This window comes from Rhagoletis zephyria, unplaced genomic scaffold (genome assembly GCF_001687245.7).
Source record: "Rhagoletis zephyria isolate East Lansing unplaced genomic scaffold, Rhagoletis_zephyria_1.1 Rzeph_scaffold_00508, whole genome shotgun sequence".
Taxonomy (NCBI): Eukaryota; Metazoa; Arthropoda; class Insecta; order Diptera; family Tephritidae; genus Rhagoletis; species Rhagoletis zephyria.
In genome coordinates, this window is record NW_016157592.1 from 218,634 (window position 1) to 235,426 (window position 16,793).

Below are 16,793 nucleotides of genomic sequence, written 5' to 3' on the forward strand. Positions count from 1 at the left end.
ATGCTGAAACTTGCCCAGTGTTTCCGCATCTCGTTCTTTCGCCGGCGTCAACCACATTGACCGGACATGTATAACCTCATCCTTGGCCTCCGGCTTAACTGCTCGCCTTTGCCGACCATCTTTTTCGGAACTCTTCAAAGCGCGCCTACTGCTTCCACAGCCGCTTCCATTTCCGGCCACCGGCGTATCACCATTGCAACGTGGTTTAGCGGCTTTCCTCCTGCCGGAAACACTACCTGGCTTGCCATGACCACTTCCTTGTTGCGACCTCTTCTTCACTGAGCTGGCGTAACCGTCACGCTTTTCCTGTATCGGTGAACCCCTTCCTTCTCCTGACGAAACCATTCCATCTCCATCACTGCCAACCTCCGCCCAACTAACCGCTTCCGTTTCTGGTGGAATCTTCGACACTTCCTCTAAGACTAACTGTCTGCTGCAGTACTGGCTGTCGTAACCAACCCTAAGTGGCACTTTCCTGTGACGATCTGTCAGGATCATTCTCTGGAGGTCAATCTTCATGCCTTGGCCAAGTAAGAAATCCACGCCGATGATGACTTCATCCACAATGTCTGCCACTATAAACTTAGTGTACGAGGCCACACCGTCGATTATTACCTCGCATGGTACTTCTCCTAACACTTGGGTGCGTTCACCAGTTGCAGTCTGCAGCTTTGCTCCAGGTAGTGGCTTTACATAACAAGTGGCGAAATCCGGTCGAATAATGGAATGTGTCGCTCCAGTATCCACTGTCAGTACTCTCTCCTGCCCATTCACACATCCACCAACAGTGAGGTTGCATGCTTTCCGGCCAATTTGTGAGACGCAGATTATGGGCCCTTCAACTTCTGGAGCCAGCACGAGGCCCTTTCTGCCGGCTCGTTTTAGTTTAACGACTGATTGGACTTGGATTCGTCTCCTTCAGCCCTGCGTTTGCGTACTGCTGAATTGTTGAGTGCACTGGAACTTGCGCTGCAATCGCGGGCGAAGTGGCCTGGCTTTCCACATTTAAAACATTTGCCAGAGCCATGCTTTTTCTCGCCCAGCAGTTGGATAATCTTCTTCAGCATTTCATTTGTCTCGTCCGGTGTTTCCACTTCCACGCGATGTGCTTTGTAGGCTGGTCTACTTAGGAGCGCCGCCGTTTCACGCGTCTGAGCATACGAGACAGTTTCAGCAAATGTTGGCTTTGGATTCGCGTACGTCTCTCGCTTGGTATACACGTCCCGCATTCCGTTGATGAACCTCTGGATTTTTACTCTTTCGAGGTGCTCACCAGATGCATCTCCAATTGCCAAATGAGCCAACCTTTCAATCTCGGAGGCGAATTCCTGTAGAGCCTCGTTGGATTTCTGGCAGCGATTCTCCAGCTCCATCTGGTAAATCTGTATCCTGTGCTCGCTACCATAACGTCTTTCCACTGCACCTATTAATGCATCGTAATTGTTCCTTTCACAGTCAGGAATTATCTGCAAGATTTCCGCTGCAGGTCCTTTTAATGGCACGAACAGAGCAGCGGATTTAGCCTCCGTGCTCCAACGATTTGCTGTAGCTGTCTTCTCAAACTGGAGCTTAAAGACTTGGAAAGGAATCGTGCCGTCAAAGGATGGAGTCTTTACCTTGGGAGCACTTGTCGAAGTAGCTGAACGATTCATCTGCAAATCTCGGAGGCGACCTTCCAACTCTTCTACCTTAGCCTCGACTTTATCCTCTCTATCCTTGATTTGTTCGTTATCAGTTGTGTAATCTTTGCATCCTGCACTTCCAGAAACTGTGATACGTGTGTATTCTGTGCCTGTAGCTGCGACGAAATATCTGACAACTGTGTTTGCATCTGAGATGACAGCTGTGATGACATCTGTGACATGGCAGCCAATAACGTGTTCATGTCCACAGCTGGAGCCTTTTGCTGTTCTTCAACCTTCCCGGATGTCTGCGGCACATCCTTCGACGAACAAGCAGCCTCATCCTTCTGTTCGTCTTTAGCGGATGCATCTTCGGGTTTACCCTGGAAGTCGTATTTGTCCACGTCGATGCCTTCAGCTTCCATAGCCTATCGCAACCGTGATAACAATTCCAATTTTCTTGCGGAGGTAGCCAAATTACGCTTTTTAAACTCCTGTTTCAGCTCCTCAATCTTCAAGTCCTGAATTTTCGCCATTTTCAGTAGTCCCTCGGGATTTATTTAACAATCCCACTTCTCACACTAAATGTTACGATTATCCTTGAAACCTCGAGGGGTTTCCCAAATATGATTCGGTTCTTATATCTGGATTGTTAAATAAATGCTAACGATGACCAAACTGTAGTACAATTAACTTTATTGTACAACAAACAATTTACAATACTCGCTAGTACAGTAAAAACTACAATACTTGTTAAAGCAATAACAACGCTTTACTAAACTTGTTAACACAATTAAACTTATAGCTTGCTTATTCGCAACTCACTTCTCTGCTCAGTTTACTTGTAGCTTGCTGACTTGTAACTCGTAACTAACTCCAACTCCGCGGTGTCGTGGCTCTTATATACCTGCGCTCGCACTCATGGCAACTCTCGAACGTTTTGAAGTTCATCGCTCATTCTCTTTCTCTCGCTGTTCGCAGTGTTCATCCAACTGACGTTTCTCTTTGTGGAAAATTCTACGTCATTCCTCGAACATTCTGCCAATTTCTCGTTGTGCGCTTTGTGTTGCCGCAGTATTCGCCACAGTCAAGGCGCATCAATACAAAGTGGTGTTGATTGATCAGCTGATTGGATATTTTTGTCTCTACACTAGTACAGGAGAAAGTCATCCAAGACGAAGTGGCGCAACGTTAGGATGTCAACAAAACGAAATGACGAAAATTATCTCCTATTCCCTTTTGTTTTGACATCTTCCTGTACTAAAAAGCAATAACAAAATACAAGGGACTTTTACTTATATGTAATTGCCACCACCTTGTATAGATGCGCCTTGGCCACAGTATGTAACTCTGGCATAATTGAAAGTGCTGCCACATATTAGGTTCATTCCTTATCTTTTTGGACTAAAATCTGAAAAGTGTCAAAATGCCAGAGCGTAAGCAAAATGCGCTCACTAAAAGAGAGTAACAGGAAAAGTAAAGGAACGCAAAAAACCAAATTTTTAGTCCAAAGAATGGCAACAACAAAACTAACGTCAAATAAGAACAGAAATGTATGTACAAAACACATTCACACAAGCACAAGCACAATAAACACTTGCTATATCAATTATTTTTTGCCTCCTTCCAATTTCAATTCATTTCTTTTACTTTTTAGATTATTCTCACTTTTTGCGTATTCTTTAATTTCCGTTAATTTAAATTCAGTTGAGTTTGACACTTTTCAGGATTTTGCCAGAAAAAATTCTTCTGACTAAATCTGACTACTTCGGACTGATGAGAGTCGCTCTCACTGACTGTTGCTCTCTCATTTTTGCTGTCATTTCCGAGTTAAGGAACGCTTTTTGGACTAAATCTGACTACTTCGGACTTTTTCTGACTATTTCTGGGAGATAAGGAACGCGCATATTATTTTGACAAACATATGCTCTTTCGCTCATGATTGTCATTGTACCATGATTTTGTTTCCATTTTTGTAAAGATCCTTACGAAACATCCAATTGCTATAAATTTATCTTCTATTTTTGTTTCACATTTACAGTTTTGGTGTCTTAAGACTAAAAAAAAGCACCAAAAAACACACCAAGCACCAAAGTCAAAGATTTTCGCGTTTTGAATTAAGAAAAGTACTAAATTTAGTGCGAAAAGCACTGAGTTCGCAATAGTGCCCACGTACAAACATTTCCCTACGATAAAATTTCGCATGCGAGAAAACTGACAGTTCGTATGCGAGCGCCAGAGCGCTGGTATAGACGTGTAGTGAAGGAGCTGGATTTACATGAGACGATTTTCATGGCGATACAACATCGCTTGAGAACTAGTGGGGCATCCCACAGGGGACAAAAGTTGAACGAGTGCAGTGCAGTTTTCAGTGTGTTTAAATTTTGATATTATGATTTATGGTAATTTCGAATCTTCCAAAAGCCCTTCCACGCTGCAAAATGTGTTTTATATTACACTCAACCCTGCAAAAGAGCATATTTTTACCTTCTTGTCCTTCAAAAGGCGGAGAATGTGCCGTTTTTGCCTTACAAGAGTGTGATATTTCAAGAAACGAACACAAAATTCTCTCACCGTTTGCCTTTATTTTAGAATCGAAAGCGGGGAAAGGGGCAATGAAAAGGCGACAATTTTTGTTAGAAACGAAAACATCGTTATACATCTTTTGTATTATTAGGTGCGTTCGACAAGTCAAAAATTTGTAATAGTTTTGCCAAATTTTTACTGGATGGCGTTCGATAACGACAAAAAATTATCCAACACAAAGAACGTAAATCTATAAGAGGAGACAACACGTTATAATTGTAGTGAGTGTGAACATCAGGAGCGTGCCTTCTCTTTTCATCCAATCACAAAACGTATTTGGACAAAAGAACAAGCACGCTCCTGATGTTTCCACTCGTTACAATTATAACGTGTTGTCTCTTCTTATAGATTCACGTTCTTTGTCCAACACACAAAAATTGAGAGAGCAAGCGTTCATTTTGATGCAAGAGAAGCGTTCATTTTGTACTGGCAAAATTTTAGTCAGCAAAAATTATCCAACACGAAAACATATGATCACAAAACATATGGGTGCAATTTCTGTAAACAAACAAAATTGCATTTTCCGAGTTTTGGTATTTATATGATTTTTGGGTGCCTGCTATGTGACTTTATGATAGCGCCAACTGGTTTTTACTTCTAGAAATGTTCCTGGCGAACATTGAACGTTCACTTTCCTTTTTTCTTCTATGGTGGCAACATGAATTTCAGTTTGTTTACAAATAAAACATAAACAAAGTCAGCTGGTGTGTCTTCTTCTTCCGGTTTTTGCAAGTAATGGCTAATTTCCTGTTCGCTTACTTTTTTGCTTTTTCATCTCTTTGGGAGAGAATTTTCGCTTACTCTCTTAATTTTGATTGTTGGCTGGTGTTGGCTAATTTTGTTATCGAACGCAACTATTTATTCATCATTCGTAGACTGCGTTTATACACGGAAACTTTTGTAGACGCGATTTTTCACATTACCTTTTGGTGTTGCTCATTTCATTTACACACGACAATTTTTGTGTATGCAATTGTTGTTGTCAGCTGTGAATCGCTAACTCAATTTACGCAGATGAACGAGAGCACAAAGCGTGTTGCCCGAGCACGAGCAAATCGGTACCCCTCTCCTTTCCTCGTCCCGCTCTCTCCAACAAACGTCGAGTTGCGGCACAAAAATCGCCGTGTGTAAATGAGCACGTATGAATACAAGAACGATAGAATTCGTATGAATACAAGAACCATGAATTGGGAGTAGGATTTTCAAAATCGATTTTTCCGATATCGATATTGTTCAGCCCGATATATCGCCATATCGATTTTACATGCAATGAATTAAATCGATTCATGATATCCATACATTCGTATCGAACAATTCTACTACTGGCAAGGCGTATCAACTACAGGTGATAGCGATAGAAGCCATGCTTCTTCTTCTGTGCACGCTTGTGACAAATTATTGCCTGTTTTGCTTTGTTTACATATCCGTGTACACATACATATATACGTAAATATATACCCTGCAAACAAATGCTGCCGAAATCTTTAAGAGTATCGGAAATTTGTTACGATACTTTTAGGAATCTTTAAAGAAAAATATATGAAGCGGTTGACAAGAACTAGTAAAAACATTTCTGTACAGTTTCTTAAAGAAAATTCCTAAAAAAATGTGGAACCCTTCAGAATACTCTGAAGTCCTGGTACGCAGGGTATATATATACATACCAATATGAATAGATAAAGAAACTGTAGATGACTCAAGCTCATACCAACGGTAAATGTTGTTTTTGTACTATTGCTACAAGCCAAGGTGAATTTACACAAGGTGGTGTTGACGGCGAATTCAGATTTTCGCCGCGGTACTTCTTAAAGTCAAAATCAAGGTGTATTAAACAAGGTGGTGTTGGGGCGACAGCTGAGTTTTTCGCCGTGGAGGCCATTACGTCAAAATGATGTGTTTGTTGTAACTCATACCAATGACAGTATGGACATCAGCGTATAATTTGTTAGTGTAATTTTTTACTTATATACGGCCAACACCACCTTGTTAAATACGCCTTGGTCAAAATAGTGTGTTTGTTGTAATATGAATTCGCCTTGTTTACAACAAACACATCATTTTGGCATCAATAAGTACCGCGGCGAAAATCTAAATTCGCCATCAACACCACCAAGGCGAATCTATACAAGGTGGTGTTATCGGATCCGCTGATTTCACGGCGTATTTGTACCTTTTGTCAAAATCATGTGTTTGTTGTAATTTGGCTTTGTACTGATTGTCAAGGAGCGTATAATTTGTTGTTGTAATTTTTGTTTTTGTTCTGTTAACACCACCTTGTATAGATTCGCCTTGAACACCACCTTGTATAAATTCGCCTTGCTACAACTAGGAATGTTCGATATTTAAGAAAGTATCGATATCATGAATCAACTTAATTTATCTCATGTAAAATCGATATGGCGATATATCGGGCTGAACAATATCGATATCGAAAAAATCGATGTTGAAAATCCTACTCTCAATTGAATAGAATATTAAATTGTGTTATTTCCAATTTGTATATTTACTGGGGATTAAAACGGCATGCCGGTCGACTCAAGCGGTTTGTCAAACTTAAGAGCTAAATAAATCACACAAGCTGGTACTTTAGTATTTTTCCATACACTTTTTTGTGGATGAAACTTAAATTTCAACTTAAATATCGATATTGCGGGTACAGTATCGACGTCTTCGATATATCTACCTTGGAATATCGATTCAGAAAATCGATTTTCGTGCCATGAAGTATCGATATTCAGGATGGTCGATACGATATCGAAAATTCCTAGCTACAACTAGGAATCTTCGATATTTAAGAAAGTATCGATATCATGAATCGATTTAATTCATTGCATGTAAAATCGATATGGCGATATATCGGGCTGAACAATATCGATATCGGAAATATCGATGGTGAAAATCATACTGCCAATTGAATAGAATACTAGACCTGCTTATCAACTCAACTAATTGTGTTTTTCCATCTTGTATATTTACTGAGGATTAAAACGGCATGCCGGTCGACTCAAGCGGTTTGTCAAACTTAAGAGCCAAATAAATCACACAAGCTGTTGATTAAACATACTTTAGTATTTTTCCATACACTTCTTTGTAGATGAAAAATAAATTTCAACTTAAATATCGATATTGTGGGTAAAGTATCGATGTCTTCGATATATCGACCTTGGAATCGATTATCGTGGGATGAAATATCGATATTCAGAAAAATCTATACGATATCGTACATTTCTAGCTACAACCTATAGCTACAACCATGATAAAAACATAGCAAGGTAGAACCGTTCTCTCAATTTGTCGGCCATGATTTTTTTTTTGAAGTTTGCCAGCATTTTAAAATCATATAAAATTGAAAATAAAAACTTGAAATTGTTCGAAATTGTTGTTGCTTGAGATTGAAAATGAAAATGTGTGTGTGAGTTTGTGAGTAAATTTAAAAATTAAAATGTTTGGAAACGTCAAGAATTTTAAAAGTAACTCTCAGCGGTTCTACCTTACTATATTTTTATCATGGCTACAACTATAGTTATTGAATCATGGCTTTGTTTCTATTCTTTTCTAGCAGATAGTTATCAGGAAGAAGAAGAATGAGAAAATTTAAAAAATTTAGATCACAGAGAGCAAAATAACGAAAAAATAAAGAAACGCAAAACTAGCAGAAACTAGCGAGTAATCAGCTGATCGGTGTATTTGACTATTGAAAATATTTGGCGCGAATTTTTGTTTATCCATTTTGACAGCTGCTAGTTTCTGCTAGTAAACATTTTACCAGCAGAAATTAGCAGGAGAGTCAAAAAAAGAAGAGCGTAAGAACGATAGAGAGCTGCTGGTTTCTGCTAGTTTTTTGGGTTAAAGCTTAGTATCCAGCTCTTAAGAAAACGGCCAAGAAAAAATTGCCATTATTTCGTGTGTGTGTCCAAGGAATTTTGACATTTTTGATACCTCACAGCCTGTTGCCTCACTCTTTCCTCAAGAAATAATGGAACGGGCATATATTTCTGTTGCAAACCTGGGTTGCCTTGTGCTCTTTTTTCACAAAAAACTATAGAAAACCGTAGTAGAAAGCGTACTAAATTTCTGAAGAACTGCGTACTGCCTTAAGGAAATTTGACTCAAGATAATTTCTTAGCCATTTCTTGTACGTCATTTTATATGGAGTTTTTGCTTTTCTTAAGAGCTGGATACTAAGCTTAAAGGCTTGTATGCAGCTCTCAAGAAAAGCAAAAACTCCATATAAAATGACGTATAAGAAATGGCTAAGAAATTTTCTTGAGTCAAATTTCCTTAAGCCAGTATGCAGTTCTTAAGAAATTGACTACGCTTTCTACTACGGTTTTCTAAAGTTTTTATTGGAAAAAGGGCACAAATGGCAAATTTTTCTTGACCGTTTTCTTGAGAGCTGCATACAGGGCATAAGAAACGCTTTCCAGCAGAAATTAGTGATAATTATCTGCATGATAAAAACATTACAAGGTAAATTCATTCTCTCATTTCGTCGGCCATAATTTTTTTCTGACGTTTGCCAACATTTTAAAATCATATAAAATTGAAAATAAAAAAAAATAAAAAATTAATTGTTCACAATTGTTGTTGTTTGAGATTGAAAATGAGAATGTGTGTGTGAGTTTGAGTTTTGATTTTAAAATTATATTGTTGGCAACCGTCAGACTGCCTCTCAATGGTTTTACCTTGTTATGTTTTTATCATGATTATCTGTTAAGAAACAAAGCTCATGACTACTACCCACAAAAAGTGCAACCCTGTAGAAGTAAACATGTTTTTGTTGTTGTGTTGGAGTGAGTAATTGTAATTTATCTCCAGGTATTAGCCGAAAATTAGCCAAAAATAGAAAATATGTCGCACCAAACTGGGATAAAAGGTATATAGTATTTATGTTTTTTGTAACAATAAATCTGGATGATTATTATATCTTTTAGGTAATGATAAACTTACAAAAGTGTTTGCAAAAAGCAAAAACGGAAAGCTGCGTGTGATAAAGGTATCAATAGAAAATGGTAAGCCTGTTTAATTTTGAGATAAGATCGAAAGGGTGTAAATTATAACCATAATTATCTTGCAGAGGAGCTCAATTGTACTGCCACGGCAGATGTAAAGAAAGACTGGGAGAGGGACTATGACAAACTGATCAGTCCACTAATAGAAGAAAGCGTACCATGTTATATTCTTTATCGCTTGGATAGTAAAACCTCACTTGGTTATGCCTGGCTATTGTTGAGTTGGGTACCCGATAATGCCACCATAAGACAAAAAATGGTTTATGCTTCTACAAAAGCCACGCTTAAAACAGAATTTGGCTCGGCACATATTACTGAAGAAATACACGCAACAACATTAGAAGAAACGACTTTTGAAGGATATGTTCGGCATAAGCAAGACTATGCAGCACCAGCACCACTAACAACTCGTGAGGAAGAGTTAGTAGAGTTGCGAAAAACTGAAATCAACACCGATATAAATACCGATACGCGTCACCAAACACTGGGTGGAGTAACGTGTCCAATGTCTGATACCACTGTCGAGGCGGTAAAAGATTTATTACGAGGTTCATATGATTATTTGCAATTTCGAATAGATCTCGAAGAGGAACGCATACATGTGTCAAAAGCAGCAGTGGTTCCGCTGAGTGAGTTGCCCCGTCAAGTCCCGACGGAAAATGCACGCTATCACTTATATCTCTTCAAGCACACGTACGAAGGTGAATATCAAGAAGCTTATTTTTTCATTTACTCCATGCCTGGATATACATGTTCAGTACGTGAACGCATGATGTATTCTAGCTGCAAAGCACCGTTTTTAGAAAATTTGAACATGCTTGGTGTTAATGTAGTAAAGAAGGTAAAGTTGAAAATTAGAAAATCGAATATATTTTTTATACATTTTTTATTTATTATAGTTGGAAGTCGATAGTGGATCAGAACTGACTGAGGAGTTTCTACTCGATGAACTCCACCCAAAAAAGCTTGCCAGCAGACCAGCATTTGCAAAACCGAAAGGCCCACCTAGTCGCGGTGCAAAGCGCTTGACTCGCCCACAAGAGCAATCTTAACTGCAATATAAGTATATATACAAATATGGGGCTCTGTGTTGCAACTCGCACCTCGCGGCAATCATTTTACTAATGCTTTCCTTTTTCTTCCACCTGATGTTTAACTTACAGTCTATCAAGATTACGATTACTTGAATAGTATTTTTGCAATTTATACACACCCTTCTTGATATACATAGAATTAAATTGTATTATTCAATGTTAGAAGATATGTATGTATATTCGTGATAATCGTGCAAGATTCGTTCAACTATTAAATATTACGTAAATATTTACATGAGCGCATAAAAATATGTATGTACAGCGATTAACTGCTTCAATTTTAAATCGTATTCGAAGGTCATTGATCGTTAGCATTTCAAGTATATAACTTGTTGCAATTTATCATATCATGTGTTCTGTTGCATAACAAACGCTTTCCATAAGGAATCGTAGTCAGTTCAATAACATACATACATATACACAAAAGTTGAAGTTAAACAATTTATATTTGCTCTGTTTGTTTAACAAATAAGAATAAAGTCTTCTATACATGTCTAGCTGTCTAATGTAACGAATGTATTTATAACTAAATAATCTTTAGCAAATATACAAAGACTCAAAATAAAACAAAATTAATTTTCTACTAGTTTCTTTAAAGAAACTTCTTGATCATAATTATTTGATGGGATCCAAAGTTATTTTTTCGCCAACTTTTTCGTCATGCTTTTTAAAGATGCTGGGCGTTTTCATAGCATGGTCTACTTGCGCCTAAAAAAATACGTAAGTATTCATACATATGTACGCACATATTTCGAGCCCTGGCCCCGAAAATAACGTAATAAGCATTTATGCAGCAAAGAATAAATGTCGAAAGTGTCGCTTACGTTATTTCGCAGTTAGGGCTCGATATGCACACATACAACCCGTTTCATAATTACAAGTGAACCAAAATGTAGTTATTTTTACAAAAATCATATGCCATTTAAAAAAATGCAATGTGGAAATAAACTTAGTGACTGCTTTGTAACATAATGACAAGATTATTTTTTATTGCCCAGCTTTGTAATTTTTGCCATTTAATGCCTGGTGGAAATCCAGCATAGGTTTCCAACGTTGTGCAGTACTTACTTCATCTGACTTAAAAATAAATTGAACATGCCATCGTAAAAATGTCCAACTTCTTAATTAGATATATAAGAAAGATGTTAAGTATGCAGTTTGGTAGCTCGTTAAATTTTAGTATAATAAAGTGCAACTTCTTTTGCTGCTTAATATTTTTAAATACAAAATAACTAACCCACCTATTATGAATTTTTATACGATAGACGATAAACGCTTGCAAGCGTATCGTATAAAATCAGTTGTCGTATTATCGTTTTCATACGCCCGACAGATGTACTGTTGCGAATGGATGTGGTTTTTGTTCTCTTTTAATTGTGAACCAGCACAAACTAGCTACCCTAACTATCGGATTTTATACGACAACATCGCTTGGTAATAGAGAATAACAGAATGCAAGTGTTTATCGTGCATCGTATGAATTCATAATAGGGGGGTAAATTAAATAACGAGTAATTTTTAAGCAAAAAACAAAACCGACTTCCACTCTCATATAAAAAATTTAAGAATGTAGTTAATTTCTTCATAATCCAATGATGGGATTTAAAAGAAATTAGTATGGGACCACCTGTAAGGTAAGACCTTTCATTTTAAAAGTTATGCGATAACATACACAAAAATAAAATAAAAAATCCGACGAATTGATAACCTTCTCCTTTTTGAGAAGTCATTTAAAAAAAGGTTTAGACTTGGCAATATGTGGGGCGCTTATACATAATTATGACACGGGGTGTATATAATGAATGAACAAAATATTGCAGAAAATATGTACGTAAATGTATATTGCTACCTTCATTGCATCGTGCACCATATTTTCTCGTTGTATGCGCCATTTATATTGCCAATATCTTATCTCTTCCATAGAAGTACCAGACGCATATAAGAGTGCGAGTGATGCCGCACCAGCCACGCTTCCCATTAGGCCACCAATAATACCTCCAGCAACCATCCCACGCAGACCTAGATTTACTTTATATAGGCCGCCTGTAATTAAACCTGCTCCTATGTATTCGAAAATGGAAGACTTTCCACGATATACAGAAACACAAGTAATTATTCCACTGTAATATAAATGTTTGCTATGTTAGCGGGTTTTTTATAAAAACCATTTTTTTACTCACAAATAGGAAGTCGTGAACAAACCAATACGCCAACCCCATTTGAAACCACCTTTAGCGAAACTCATTGTTACTTGATCTTGTAATTTGCGCTAAAAAAAAACATTTAATGTTTTTAAATCTATTAAGATTCCTTAAATTTATTTCACCTAACTCACTTTGGCATCGAGATGTGATTTAAATGCCGTCGCTTGATTGTTTTCCATGAAGTCCATATATGCAGTCCGAGAATTTATAACACCACCGTATACTGCGCCAAATAAAAAGCCAACGAAACCTGACTGATAGACGGAGTTCAATTCAGAAGATATACTGCCAAACTCGCTATACAGAGACAACATTTTTAGTGCGTTCCAGAACGTCTACGATTTGCAGGTTTTGCAGGATTTAGTCCAAAGTCGTTCCCGTACGCCACGTTCACATAAGGTTTATTAAAGGCGAAAGCAGCTGTTCCTGCAAAACCTGCAAATCGTGAAGTACGGGAACAGGCTACTTATGATGTTTAGGACAAATTTTTTTTATGGATATAGTAGTTACTCACTCAACTTTAAACATATCTTTTAGGCGTTCCCATCCGGTTTCATTCAAATCGGGTTTACTTTGCAAGTACGCCTTGTATGTATTTGTATCTTTAGACACAACGTCATGTTGTGCTGGATCGCCAGGTAAGCTAGGTAATATGCCCGCTAGGAGTATTTTGGGTCCATTCCTTATAAAACTCATCCCTATTGTTATATCTCGTATCTATTAGGGAATAAGGTGCCAAATAAGTTTTATGAATTCACAGCTGATTATCAGCTGGTTTATATAGTTACCAAGGTTACCACTACAACTTTCTTTCCTACCAAGAACTGGATACAAAACCTACCAAAATGGCTTCTTTCGTGCAATTTCTTTTAATCAAGAAAACGGCATTTGACAGCACTAATAATAATAAAAGATTTCTAGGTAAAAAAGGCCAAATTAATAGCTATTATTGTACATATTGTGTGTGCTTGAACCAAACCCACCTACCGACATTTATTTAGACTGGCTGAGCCCGAATATAAGCTCCAATTTCGATTCATTTCCGAAAAATCAAAAAAATGGCCACAAATTCGCATAATTTATAGTTTTAATAAAGCCCTCGGAGTAAACGAAGTGAAAAATCGTAGCAGAAAATAAAATTTCGTCGTTAATTTTTTATACATTTGCATACATATTTTATGACATATATATACATAAGTAAAGTAAAAAAAACCTACGGCTAGGTTTGACAAATGTCCGGGTCTAAGAGCAAATTTGCGCACTGCTGGTTTGTCATTAATTTCTTCGAGTTGCGGTTAAAAACTTTGAGATTCAACGATTTACTGCACTATCAATAAGTAGTTTTCTTTTTAATTTTCGTGAATGATATAAATTAAATTTTCCGTAAACACGTAGTGCCGTTTAAATATTTTAACATCCTTGTCATTGTTGAAACTATTAGAGATGTTTTCTGTGCAAAGAAACCTACCAAAATTTTGAGCATCCTTCCAACGAAAAAAAACTTCCAATTTTGGCAGTAAAAGCGGAGACGGCAGCCCTGATAGTTACCCAACAAAAAAGCACATGTGCTGTTTTTCCGAGTGCTGCATTCTTTCTAAGTTTTTCCCACTGTCCCTTTTCAGAATTCACCTTTTTATACCCGAGCGCACTTGTGCCCAAGGGTATATTAATTTTGTTCACATAACGGTTGTTTGTAACAGCCAAAACGAATCGAGATAGATATAGACAAATGTATACCTAAATGATCAAGATGAAAAAAGAAATCGATTAAGCCATGTCTGTCTGTCCGTCCGTCCGTGTACACGATCACTTGAGCAAAAATTGATATATCTCAACGAAATTTGGTATGTAGGTTTCCCTTAATCCAAGGTAGGTTGGTATTGAAAATGGGCGAAATCGGACTTTAACCACGCCCACTTCCCATATAACGGTAATTTCCAGAAATACGAAAACTGCGATATTTTAGTAACTACTGAAGATAATTCACTCAAAATTGATATTTACAATAATTTTTAGACGAAAAATAAGAATATTATAAATTTTTGGAAAATGGGCGTAGCCACGCCCACTTATGGTTACATGTGTATATCTTGGTAACCGCTGCACCAATTTCATCCAAACTTGGCACAGTTGTTGGCCTTCACACAACATACCAAATGGCCGAAAATTTTTAAAATCGCTCAATAACCACGCCTACTTCCCATATAACGGTAATTTTCAGAAATACGAAAACTGCGATATTTTAGTAACTACTGGAGATTATTCAATCAAAATTGATATTTACAATAACTTTTATACGAATAATAAGAATTTTATAAATTTTTGGAAAATGGGCGCAGCCACGCCCACTTATGGTTACATGTGTATATCTTGGTAACCGCTGCACCAATTTCTTCCAAACTTGGCGCAGTTGTTGGCCTTGGTACAGCATAAAAAATCGCCGAAACTTTTTAAAATCGGACAATAACCACGCCCACATCCCATATAACGGTAATTTTCAGAAATACGAAAACTGCGATATTTTAGTAACTACTGGAGATTATTCAATCAAAATTGATATTTACAATAACTTTTATACGAATAATAAGAATTTTATAAATTTTTGGAAAATGGGCGTGGCACCGCCCACTTATGATCACATATAAGTATATCGGTAACCGTTCTACCAATTTGTAACAAACTCGGTGCCACATATAAGCAAAAAATTACTGAAATCGGACTAAAATAACGGCCGCTTCTCATATAACGGTAAATTTCAGAAAGGCTTGAAATTTCAATATTTCGAAATTGAAGGACGCTAATTTACTCAAAATTGATACACCCCGGCTTACCATCTAGCGGAAGATATCGGAAAAGTGAAAAAACATATATTTAATACTTGCGCCGGGTATTTAATGTTCGGCTCCGCCCGAACTTAAGACTTTCAAGTAAGGTTCAGATTATAAGGGCCTTCGAATAATTTTTGTCTATAGTTTAGAAAATGTATTTGAGGAATAAGAAGCATAAAGGAATAGCGAAGTATTTCTCTTATATTATGCATCTAAATTATTTATTATCTATAACAAATTACAGTCTACACTAAAAAAGCGTATCTTCTGATCGTATATATTCTCCAATATCTGACTGATGAAAGCAAACTGTGGTCATCGGATCTGCAGTTTTACATTCAGTCGTAGAACGCGCTAGTACACCAAATCCTAAAGGCAAATCGTTCATAGAGTAAACCACCACACCTTGATACTGGCCGGCATTTTCGGTGATACGACCTAGACCTGATTTTGGTATATGATTGCCATAGAGGAACTGTTGTTCAAATGATGGCTTGACCCAAACTTTATATTGGGCGTATGGTGCCAGGTAGTATAGTGCAGTAATATGAAATTTCAATTTGTTTGTTTTGGAGAATTTTCCGAAGCAAGTACCTACGCAAACAAGCTTTTCAGGACCAAAACATTCCGATAATTTTAGTATGCGTTCGGATACGTAGTACACACGATCTCTATGTTCGCGGAAGCAATATGTTCCATCCGGGCGGTCAATTAGTTGCTTTACATTGGTGCCAATGCTGGAAAAATTGCAAATGTTATTTATTGAATGCAAGCGATAATTTATCATCAATATACTTAAATACATATGTTTTACTCACTATTTGGACAACTTTTCAAAAAGAATTTTGGCTCGTTCATCACTAAGCCTCTTCATATTCTTTTTTTTTTGTATTAAAATGCAGATTTATAAACAACAAACTCGCAATACTAAAATTAAAAACTCCACGGCCTGAACTAACCAACTGTCAAACAAATGACACACGTGCACGTTTGTTTATCTACAGTACGTATTAAAAACGTGCGCCAGAGTACCCAGCCCAAGGCGAATTTATATAAGGTGGTGTTCCTAGCTCAGCTGATTTTGTGTATAAATTGAATAGAATATTAGACATGCCTGTCAACCCACCTAATTGTGTTACTTCCATCTTGTATACCTACTGAGGATTAAAACGGCATGCCGGTCGACTAAAGCGGTTTGTCAATCTTAAGAGCTAAATAAATCACACATACCCTGCAAAAATCGTTGGATCATGTAGTCTATTTGTGGTAAATAGGAGTACTTACAAAAGTGTTCCTCTGTCATGCTGTAGCGGACCAACTGGTGTCTCTGCGCTAGCTTATTGTTTGTTATCCGGTCACTGCTCGTGTTTTAACGAAACGTGATTGAAGTTGAGCATTTGAAAGCACATTTGCATGTCTGGCTGTAGCTGAACGTGTAGAGATGCTC

The 16,793-nt window shown here is 37.4% G+C and overlaps 3 protein-coding genes across 3 annotated transcripts; 1 reads left to right on the top strand and 2 right to left on the bottom strand.

Annotated features, from left to right (window-relative positions):
* The first annotated feature begins 8,941 nt into the window (after window positions 1–8,941).
* On the top strand, window positions 8,942–10,886 carry twf (twinfilin actin binding protein). Its single transcript, XM_017612180.1, has 4 exons — window positions 8,942–9,084; window positions 9,143–9,220; window positions 9,286–10,061; window positions 10,120–10,886. The coding sequence occupies exons 1-4, from the start codon at window positions 9,060–9,062 to the stop codon at window positions 10,270–10,272; spliced, it is 1,032 nt and encodes a 343-aa protein (XP_017467669.1). The 5' UTR covers window positions 8,942–9,059; the 3' UTR covers window positions 10,273–10,886.
* Window positions 10,742–13,297, bottom strand: 140up (RPII140-upstream gene protein). Its single transcript, XM_017612181.1, has 5 exons — window positions 13,033–13,297; window positions 12,650–12,815; window positions 12,495–12,583; window positions 12,164–12,434; window positions 10,742–11,022 (listed from the first exon to the last, which is right to left on the bottom strand). Exons 1-5 carry the CDS (start codon window positions 13,212–13,214, stop codon window positions 10,930–10,932), a joined length of 801 nt encoding a protein of 266 aa, XP_017467670.1. The 5' UTR covers window positions 13,215–13,297; the 3' UTR covers window positions 10,742–10,929.
* Window positions 13,298–15,525: 2,228 nt separating this feature from the next.
* LOC108360045 (60S ribosome subunit biogenesis protein NIP7 homolog) lies at window positions 15,526–16,390 on the bottom strand. The gene is made up of 2 exons (XM_017612183.1): window positions 16,165–16,390; window positions 15,526–16,083 (listed from the first exon to the last, which is right to left on the bottom strand). The coding sequence occupies exons 1-2, from the start codon at window positions 16,218–16,220 to the stop codon at window positions 15,597–15,599; spliced, it is 543 nt and encodes a 180-aa protein (XP_017467672.1). The 5' UTR covers window positions 16,221–16,390; the 3' UTR covers window positions 15,526–15,596.
* Window positions 16,391–16,793: the final 403 nt, after the last annotated feature.

Coding starts and splice junctions, on each gene's coding strand:
- 140up (XM_017612181.1), bottom strand. CDS start 13,214: ATGAGTTTTATAAGGAATGGACCCAAAATACTCCTAGCGGGCATATTA. Junction 12,584..12,649: donor AATCACATCTCGATGCCAAA/GTGAGTTAGGTG, acceptor GTTTTTTTTTAG/CGCAAATTACAAGATCAAGT. Junction 12,435..12,494: donor TTGTTCACGACTTCCTATTT/GTGAGTAAAAAA, acceptor TTTATATTACAG/TGGAATAATTACTTGTGTTT.
- LOC108360045 (XM_017612183.1), bottom strand. CDS start 16,220: ATGAAGAGGCTTAGTGATGAACGAGCCAAAATTCTTTTTGAAAAGTTG. Junction 16,084..16,164: donor TTTGAAAAGTTGTCCAAATA/GTGAGTAAAACA, acceptor CAATTTTTCCAG/CATTGGCACCAATGTAAAGC.
- twf (XM_017612180.1), top strand. CDS start 9,060: ATGTCGCACCAAACTGGGATAAAAG. Junction 9,221..9,285: donor AAAGGTATCAATAGAAAATG/GTAAGCCTGTTT, acceptor ATTATCTTGCAG/AGGAGCTCAATTGTACTGCC. Junction 10,062..10,119: donor GTGTTAATGTAGTAAAGAAG/GTAAAGTTGAAA, acceptor TATTTATTATAG/TTGGAAGTCGATAGTGGATC.